The sequence below is a fragment of the Drosophila novamexicana genome, unplaced genomic scaffold (genome assembly GCF_003285875.2).
Source record: "Drosophila novamexicana strain 15010-1031.04,08,12 unplaced genomic scaffold, DnovRS2.1 tig00000308-arrow-arrow-pilon, whole genome shotgun sequence".
Taxonomy (NCBI): Eukaryota; Metazoa; Arthropoda; class Insecta; order Diptera; family Drosophilidae; genus Drosophila; species Drosophila novamexicana.
In genome coordinates, this window is record NW_020824799.1 from 503,882 (window position 1) to 514,575 (window position 10,694).

A 10,694-nucleotide genomic window follows, 5' to 3' on the forward strand; every position below is an offset into this window, starting at 1 on the left:
GTGCAATCGATAACGATTTTTCATATTAAAGCGATAAGTGGATTATCAAAAATAGTAGAAACGGCCACACTGATTCAGACGCGATTGAGAGAGCGCCGCTGCTGCTTCGATGTACAAATAAAAATTTAAATTATTGCTAAATGCAACGCGCTTAACGGAAATAAAACGGATATTAATGATTTAAGCTGAAAGTGTTTTGAACCGATTTCGAAAAATCGGGCGCCAACCGAATTGTTTTAAAAAGTGTGCAAGTGCAACGAGTAGAGAAATTGCATTAAAGGCTGCAAGGGGCGAACGCAGCTTCTCAGTTTCATACGGCAGGAAGTCAACGGTGGTGAAAAAGCCGTCAAAGTAAACGCAAACTGTGCGAAAAAATTAAATTAAAGCCATAAAATGGGTCTCAACGGGTGCTGTTCGTGTGTCAAATATTTGATGGTCCTTATAAACATCTTATTTTGGGTAGGTATGCAAGCAGACAGCAACAACACTGAAAACAAAAACAACAACAACAACAAGCATAGAATCAGCCAGCTCACTAATACAAACAGCAACTGGAACACATCAATAGAAACTTGCATGGCGCGTTTTTCAGTGTATGCGTGCGCGTTCCCTATGCCGATGCCTTTGCTTGCGCGCACGCTCTCAACTGCTGCTGCTCACTCCCTACTTCAAAAAACAATAGAAGTTCCGCTGTGGGTGGAGATTATGCGACACACACCCACACACCCACACACGAATATACGCACACTCGCACACAGCAGATAGACAGGCAGCGAAAGCATCGCGCTCTTTTTTGCCCCCTCCTTTGTGCTGCTCCCACACATTGAGTTGTGTTGTTATTCTTGTTTTCTTGTTGGCCTTTTCCTGTTGGTCTTTTATTTTTATATGCGTGTCTTGTTGTTAAGATTGAGTTCTGCTTCTTGCTACACCTCGTATTCTTCTTCTCTTCTTATCAACAAAAAAAATGAAGCAACTGCTCATTCAGTGCTTTAACGCCCGTGTATGTATCTGTATACACACTCACATGTACATTTGTTGTGTATGGGCAGGACCTACATTTGGCGCCTTTCGGGTGCGCCACTCCCCACTAACTGTTCTCTCTCTCTCTCTCTCTCTTTTTAACCGTTACGTCTCGTTGAAAGGGTTCAACGAATTGTGTGTATTTTTGTATTTTTTTTTCTCGATTTACGCAATTCACTATTTCCACATTAATTGTTATTTCCTTTCTGTTTGTGTTTTATGTTGTTCTTGCTCGATCGAGTCAAATTTTCATTTTCAATTTTGTTTTTAGTTTTTGTTATTTTGTTGTTGCCTTTTCGATTTTTCCCTATAGTATTTATTAGTCAAATCTATTTTCGAACAAACCAACAAAAACGTTTTGCTTTCGTTCCGTGTGGATGTTGATTATTCTCTTGGTCTTGCCTCAGCCATTGGCAGGAGGAGGTGGCAGAATCTTCTTGTTGGCCACAGTGGTAAAATTTATTCATTAATGCATGCACATAATACTCGTGTGCACTTTATAAAATATAGACAAAATATTTATATAAATTTAGAAAAAAAATTTAATTATAAATACTTGCAGAAGTTGACAAATTTGAGTTATTAGATTTAAATTTACGTTTCATCATTTTTTGTCTACGCATAAATTTATATAACCATACTTTGCTTTTTACTGTTATATATCTTTAATCTAACTGTATGTATGTGATTCTAGTTTGAATATCGATTGTGGAAGGATTTGAGATCTTATGTTCCATACATATCTTTTTAATAGCCTTCCAGCCTTTATCTCATATGCGCAATTTAATAAATATATTTGAGTGGATATTGCTGGAAGTTATTCGAAAAGAATAACTGTTTTAGACTTTGGCCTTGCCGGACTTATCGAGAGAGATGCCCATATATGATTATGAGAATAGAATATATTTAATAACAGTCGGAGTAAATCCGAACTATGAAGATTTTGCCTGCATTGGCGGCATTTTTAATTTTAGTTTTTCCATGCATATTTGCAACACTGTGACATCGTTTTCCATAGCATTTCCATTTTCATCAGCATCGCTGCGGGGCTGCGTGATCGTGATCAAGCGCCACGATTTCAGTTGACGCTAATGCTTTGACGTTCCATTGATACTGCGCGACCGACCGACCGGCTGACAGACTGCCCGTCTGGCCGCCATTTAGTTAGAAGCTATGATCATTCGCTGTGTTGTTGGTGGAAATCGCTTGCGTCTCTTGCTTGGCCGGGCAATTAATTTAGATGATTTGCTCTCCTCCTTGTTCTCTTTGCACATCATTCATTGTGCTATTTTTCGCACAATTATTCATACGTATGTTTGCATCATATACAAAAAGAAAAATTACGTGTGGCCAATTTGCGATAAATATTGCATAAGGAGCAAAGCGAGCCGAGGACACTTATCCACGATACGGCCTCCCCAGCTTTCTGTTCCACAGTGATGTAGGTCATGTAAGGAGTTGCCACTTTTTATTAAATATTTGACATACATTTTGCATGCACGCGACATGTAGTCAGTTTTGTATGCATCATGTACATTCATGCATGCGATCATGTGTGTGTGTGTGTGTGTGTGTGTGTGCGTGTGTGTGTGTATACATATGCAATCAATTCGCTGCCAATTGCAACGTTTGTATTACAACTTTAAGTGTTTTGTCGTTTGTTTTCTCCTTCATTCAGACACTCACACACGTACACTCTGGCCCCTTGAATGCACTTTGCTTTGGCCCATTTTTCAGCGATTCTCTTTTACTCTTGTCTTCGCGCAAACTCTGTCCGACTCTTCAACTCGCTCTTAAGCTGCTTAAGAGCGCAACTCGAACACCACCCGCACGCAGAGCTGGGCTTACGTTTGTGTACCGTTAGCCCATTGTTGAATGTGCTTAAGATGGGCATAATGTTTTTATGCATATGTTTGTTACCGGCAACAAAAAGTATAACCGACTACATCAGACATAAATATTCTTGTAACAGATATTCTCGTATATATTTTTATGTCGTTTCCCATTTACAAAATTTGTACAAATATCAATTTGGAGACATACTATGAGCTATTCTTAAAATAATGTAAAAAATATAGGCTCTGCGTTCTGAAATACCTTAAAGCTGCACGAAATATACCAAATGAAAATTGTAATTATAATTGAGAAAATTACATAGTTTTCAGATATTTCCAGTACGATTAAATAGCTACATGTTCTTTCCGTCTATGTTGGACTATCTTGTTGAAACTTGAATTCAATTCGTACAAATAGTTGCCAAAGGAATGATACTTGAATTATTGAATAAATGCTTTTTGGCCAATTTTAATTTAAGTCGTTTTATGGCTTTTAAATGTATTAATCTCTTACCTGAAAGCGTTCATTAAATACTAAATAGCAACAATTTGTCAAAGTGCTAAAATCAAACGAACATGTGTTTATAAATAAAACAACATAGTATAAAATATATATATTATAGATCTTGCATATTTTTGCTAGGGTAGTTCATGCGTGGCAAGACGAAAAGAAATGTTGCATATCGTTCGTATTTGTTTTTTGCACCAGACCATTGTTAGCGGCAAATTGTTATTGTTTTTTTCGTTGAGGCACCGTTGTTTTTATTTTCCAGGTGTTCTTTGCTCTATAATCATAAAATATAGTAAAAGGAAAGCGAATGGATACAGCTGAGAGATTGACTTATCTCCAACTACAAACTGAACTGCATTATGACTTAATTAATATGCAAACATTTAAATATTTAAACAATTTAGCAGCCGTTTAGTTAGTGTGTGCTTTGCGATTCGTCTGCCTCATATGCCACATTGTGGCAATTCCGGAGGCAACTTAAATATTCAAAAATGTACAAAGTCGGGCCTATAATGCAGTTAAATGAAGCGAACTTGTGGAAATATCTTCTACCGTCTAAATACATTTGCGTATATAAATATTTATAATTTTTCATTTGAGCTCCGTAGATTCCCATTTAAAATACACAAATTCAAACGTCGAGCATTCAGTTAAAAACAATAACTGCATATTTGTACTTCAATTCCGTAAATTAATCCATTTTGATATTAGAACAAATGTGTAAACGTCTTCAATTTCCATTGAAATGTAAAATATAATATAAATTAAGATCAAATAAAGGGTGCTTTTATATACAACTTCATGTAGTTCTAACGATCAATGATTATTCTAGCAGAGCATACTTAACATTTATCTCCAAATATATAACGCATTAGGAGAGATTATTCCAAGGACAACAACTTGTTTTAAATACTTGATTTGTGAGATGTTAAACAAAAGGGTTTTAGGGATCAAAACTTGTACTCAAATTGAGTAGGGTAGACAGTTGTGAGAGCTTGCAGGACGCTACACGGTAACTGCTAGTCGAGCAAGTGTTTTTATTGTAAACAGATGGATCAGATTAATATACAATATAAAGCTGTCAAAAGAGGCAGTCGATTTATAGCGTAAAAATCTTTAGTATTATGAACTTACGAAATCTTGTTGTCATCCTACTAGTTTATATTTAAAAGCTTTTCTAAATAAAAGATGTATAAGGGTATTTAGTTATCGGCATCATGCATTTCCTAATAGTCTACAGATGAACGTACTATATGACGACTATTTTAGTGGCAATCGGAGAAAAATGAGTAACACAATATGCAAATTGATGTATGTACATGTGCAAGTGCTTATTAGGAATATAATCAGCTTGGAGCACACAAGTAATATGAGTACACACAGCTGAGCATATTAGCTGGCATATTAAAAAAGATTCCCATTCCCATTCGCATTCTTGATAATCCCCCAGCCCGTAGATAAGGTTATGGCCTCTGAACGGCATCGGGGCTTGGTTCAATGTCTTGGCAAATGTTGCCAAGTAAAAAACGAAACCGAAACGAAACAAAACAAAACAAAAGAAAGGAAATAAAATGTGGCTCTTAATTTTATTAAAACGTAAACACAGACATTGGCACAAACAAATACGGGAATGTAGCGTCATGAAATGATGAAAAATATACAATTTGGCTGTCTGCTGACATCATGAGTTACAAACGAACCATGTTTCATATAATGCCCAAGTCTGATGTCTGGCGGGGAAATACGTTCAACTACTTGGCACGACTTTTGCCGCCCGCTTCAATTGCCGCCCTCTCTCTAGTGGGGCGTGCCGCACACACACACACACACACACACACACACACACATGTATGGCGTCATTGAAGCATTTCGATTGATGAGATTGAGCAAAACATGACGTTACTTCACCAAGTCAACTAATGAACGCATGACCTATTTAAAGCAAAAGAAAGAAGATGTAAATAAACGAAAGCTAATTATCAAATTTTGAATCTTTTGCATAACCTTTACAGCTCATCGGCCTGACCATTGTGATCACCTCGTTGTGGATGCTAACGGATCCCACGTTTATGCTGTCGATGACACAATCGTACAATCATTATCATATAGCGCTCTATGTCTTCCTGGCCATTGGCATACTGATCACCCTGGGCGCATTCTTTGGCTGCTTGGGCGTATGTCGCGAGTCCCAGTGTCTGCTTGTCTCGGTAAGTGGAGCCCAGATTCGTAGATCGCATTGAAAAACTGCCCACACATCCTACGCCGTCTGCACTGGCTCGCCCACAAGTCGCAATTTGTTAAATTATTCCGCCCATGTACACTTACGCACAGATCTCATTCATAAATTCACAATTCTTTGCAGTTCTTCTGTGTCATACTCATTGTGATGGTGGCGCAAATCGCAGCCGGTGCTTGGGCCTTTCACAACAAAGACAAACTGGATGACATTGTGCGTGCGGCGGTCAAATCATCTGTCCAGGAGGAGTACGGACAGTCGAGCATGAGTTCGCGCACCGTCACCTTTGACACGCTGCAAAAGAATGTAAATATTATCTTAGGTCGTACTTCATATCTCAACTGATTTAATATATTTTATCTGTTTGCAGTTGAAGTGCTGCGGCGCAGACGGACCTGGCGATTGGGCCACGAGTCGTTTTAATAATGTGGATCGCACCAATATAGTTGACATTGCCGTATCTTCAATGAATGTGCTTTACAATATACCTGAATCGTGTTGCAAAGAGGATATCAAGGATAACGAGTGTGAAAAGTGGCGTATCTTGAAATTCGGAGGCCCATTGAACACGTACATTTATCAGCAGGTAAATCGAAATGACTGCATTTGAAATAATCTAGGGCAAGATATAAACGGGAATCTTTCGGATTCTTACATCCATTAAGGGCTTCAAAATAATTAATAACTGAGTAGTTATGTTTCAAATAAAAGCTCGCATTTAGGCTTAAAGCTTATTATTGATAGACTTTTTTAATAATTTCAAGATTGGCATACATTTTGTATATTTGCCATCTCTACCTTTTTTTTATGTTGCATATATAAATGTATCTTTAACTATTGAAGGTTATTTAAGGTTTTTAAGCACCGTTAAGCGGCTGAGCATAAAAATTAATAATCCCTCACGCTAATTGTTTTTATTTTCTCAACGCTCAAGCCAATAAAAATTCTACGCGTGACAAAAAATACGATAAAAATGTATTAATTCTTATTGATATTCCGCACGCACTTTTAATGTCTGTGCAGAAACTTCCTCTCTATCGGAATTCGTTTAATAAACAATCAATAAACATTTGCAATGAAAATGAGAAGCAGATACCCACACACACACACACACACACACGGACACACAGCGTGTGTTTATAGACTGTCGTTCATTGTAATGATATTAAGTTTTTTGAATTTCTGCTTTACAGGGCTGCGTTGATAAGCTGATTGAGATCATTTATGAGAATTGGGTTACCATATTTGCCATTACCGCCGCTGTGATACTGCTGGAGCTGCTGTCGCTGACCTTTGCCCTGAGCCTGTGCTGTGCGGTGAGGAATCAGCACTACAAGGCCTGAGAATTACAGAATTCCCATAGGGAAATAACGGACGATGAGAAGTACTAACAAACCAAATGTAAACTAAAGCATAAGCGTTACTAAAAACAACAACAATTGGTGCGAATCAAATGCATTTAGCACTGACAACAATAGCAACAACAACGGCAACAACAGCTGTAGCGGGCTACATTTGAAGGCTGTCAGTCCTTGCAAATACTTTAAAACACTTTTGTAGTACTTTAACAAACAAACAACTGAGCAATTGTGGAAGATTTGAAATCGACAAAGAGTTAAAGAAATTGAAACGGCGCAGGAGGTAGCATTGACCTTGAAAGCCATTTAATAAATATATACGCAATTAAAACAAGAAAAATAAGAAATTGAATAAACTTTATATGAACTTGATACGAACAACAACTTTTCTAAAATATTTCTACATAAACAAACCGAAAACAAATCACATTTTATATTAGCAACAAACAAACACCTAAATATTAGAAAAGTCCGACCGTGTAAGGCAAAAAGTTTCAAAATCAACAAAATGAAAAATGTTTTATGAATACATAAATATAGTAAGACACTCGTACTATATAGAAATCATACATTAGCAATTTAAGCACAACAGTAAAACTTATTTGCCAAAAACACGGAATTATAAATGCAATCATAGTTTTTCTTTTTTCTCTTTTCAAACTTAATGTTCGTAAAACACTTTTGAATCGTACGCATTATTTGGTAAGAATCAATCTAATGAGCATTCCACAAGTGAGAAATGTTTAAATGCACACAGTTTAGTTCTGATTCGGCGTTGCCATCCAAAGATCCAAACCCAAAAACTCTTATCATTTCTCTTGTGTGAAATCATGTGCTAAAGGAATAAGTAATTATTAAATGAAATTCGTTGAGCTTCGCGAAATTAAATGCCAAATATTTTATCTATTTACAAAATTTGTTTTAACCTCGAATGTTAACTGACAGCGCACTGTTAACTAATTAACATTTGTAGCCGATGTAAGCGCGCTGTAGTTCAAGCACTGTTGAATATGCTGTTAATTAACAGCTCTCTGTACAATACCCTGCCATTTATTAAATACGCTCGAAACAACATTTACTCACACACACACACATATACACACACACACACACATTCACGCACACACGAATACACATACTAATAAATTGTCGAATCAAAATATTATTTATTATGAATTAAAGTACAATTAATATGTAACTTAAACAAACATTAATGAAAGTACATCATGAATTTATTTTTACTAGCTGTACGAAACGTAATTTTTATATTTTGTATACTTATTACACTCGAAACCCCATACACACACACACACAGCCACATATATATATTTTCACATATACATATATATTTTTTTAAACATGTATCTTTATTTCTTATAAATGCGAAACTAAACGAATTTTGTATTTTTATTGTTGTTATATGAATTTTGTTGTTAGTTAAACGTAGCTGAGCGTCATACTTTGTACCCTTCACAACGTTTAAATAAATGAAATCTACAACCAATCCAATGACAAAATTAAATTAAATTTACATTACTTTACAAATAAACCTAAATAAATAAATATATATTTAAATTTACACATGAAATAAAGTAAACATTTATTTACATTTTATAGTAGTTAAGCCAATTTTTGATTTAGTGACGTAAAAATGTTCGTGCAAATGGAGTTAAATTTTGAAAAATGTAGCCTAAGTGAACTATTTCACACACAACATACATATATGTATAACAAATCCAAGTAACAAAACAAAATTAATGCGTTCAAATTGTAGCAAAACATTTTTATAAAAAATATATATATATATATATATATAGAAATTTAATGAACCACTCAAGTAAAACATTTAACACACAACATAAATGTCATAAGAACCCAAGCTCATAAACCATTTAGAATCAAAATCAATACATCAAAATACATAAATCATATTGCATTAATCAAATTCGAATGTAAAGGCAATGTTAAGCCCATTTGGAATGTCTTCAAACACAACCAAATATTGTTGCTTTAAATCTGAGCACAAATTAGCAAAGGAAGCAATATTTAGAAATCCATCGAAATGGATGCTCAAAAATCGCAATAAATTAATAAGTATAGATATTCACAGCCAGATGCATAAATGCACAATTCAAAACATGAAAACAATACATTCAAAAGAATGTACTTAAGCAGTGACATATTATTGATATTTCATAACTAAATAAACATCTATTTAACAAATATTTCAAAGTGTCTTCTATTTCAATTCGAAGTTGGGTCTTTTGACAATCTAATTTGGCCAGCTTTTCCCTTTCTTAATAATTGATTGTATTGATTTCAATGCCTTAGGTCAGTTTGTGCTAGCCGGTTCTTGTTGCACAAATACAGGTGAGCTTGTTCTATACAATTACCTTTGCAGACATTTGGCTTATGGTTTCGCAGCTGTGAGGAGAATAGTGAAGCTCGTCATTGATGAAGTTGGTGAAGATGTTTTTTCAAATTGAACTCAGACCTAAAATCGCTAAAAGTAGAGCTTGAGGCGGGTCTTGAAGCAGCGCTCTCCGAGTTCCGTAGATCAGTTGAATAAGCCTCATCTCAACTGAACAGGGGAATGTAGGTGCACGCACTCCAAGGATGGCATGACCATGATATCTTTGATAGTGAACAGTGCTTTCATGAAGGCTCTAACCGTTTGTGGTGGTCACATCTGGTATTTGTTAAGGAGTAACAGACTCATCATTGTTTGGCAACAAGAACGGATCATCCAATTTAAAGGTCTCCCCACCCAACAATTCGCTAGCAGAGCTAGTGGATTAGCCCGGAGTCAGGATTCTCGCAAGCCACCAAGCAACCAAGGTAAGCCAGGAGCAGGAGCAATGAGATCCAAGAAGCCAAGCCCAAAAGCTTTCCCCTACGTCAGTCGTCTAAAGAAGGGAGGAAGAGGGTGCATCGGCCATCCTGTGCAGTTGGCTCTGATCCAAGCCAAGTCACAAATGAACCCTTGGCCCAGAGTTCCGATAAAAACCGGCCTCTCAGTTGCTCTCATTAATTTTAATAAAAATGCCAAAACTATATTATTAAATGTTGATGTTTATTAAAATTGTTTTCATTTGTTATTTTCTCTGTTATCATTATTGAGGAACAACATAATTAATCAGTTAGAACTAAAACAATCAGATATATATGAAAATACCATTTGCATGGCAAACAAAACGACACCAAATCTAAACTAACAAGTTTTCTAAGGTTTTGAATACGTTTTTGTTTTGTTTTTGTTTGAGAGTAGAGTATTTGGTTTGTCGCATGCTTTAAATTCCATATGCTTATGTTAATTAAAAGATTGACCACAAATATTATGAGCCGCAGGCGCGACATGAATATTTAACAATACTCGCACATTTCTACATACATTCATATGTGTGTATTAGACAATTAAATACATTTTCTAGAATTGAGTTTCGATTAGTATTAGGTATTAGATCATATGTATTATATATGCGTATGTGTATGGGTCTCCTATTATAGTATCCGAATCACTAACCACGTTTGCTGCTGTTAAGTTTCATATTTAAAAGTATTTTGTTTTGGTTTTCCGATCGTGTCTCAATTAAAAGTGAATAGCATATCAAATATATAATAAATAAATTGAACAGATGGACATGGGTTGCCTTCCCCTTCTTTTTATTCTTCTTCGCTTTAGTTCATTCCTTGACGCTTGATCGTAATTTAAATAGCTTATAATAAAAAATTAT

At 35.7% G+C, this 10,694-nt stretch overlaps 1 protein-coding gene across 1 annotated transcript; it reads left to right on the forward strand.

Annotated features, from left to right (window-relative positions):
• Positions 1-94: 94 nt before the first annotated feature.
• Positions 95-8,248, forward strand: LOC115759472 (CD81 antigen). The gene is made up of 5 exons (XM_030700406.1): positions 95-459; positions 5,379-5,573; positions 5,729-5,908; positions 5,973-6,188; positions 6,796-8,248. Exons 1-5 carry the CDS (start codon positions 394-396, stop codon positions 6,943-6,945), a joined length of 807 nt encoding a protein of 268 aa, XP_030556266.1. The 5' UTR covers positions 95-393; the 3' UTR covers positions 6,946-8,248.
• The last annotated feature ends 2,446 nt before the right edge of the window (positions 8,249-10,694 follow it).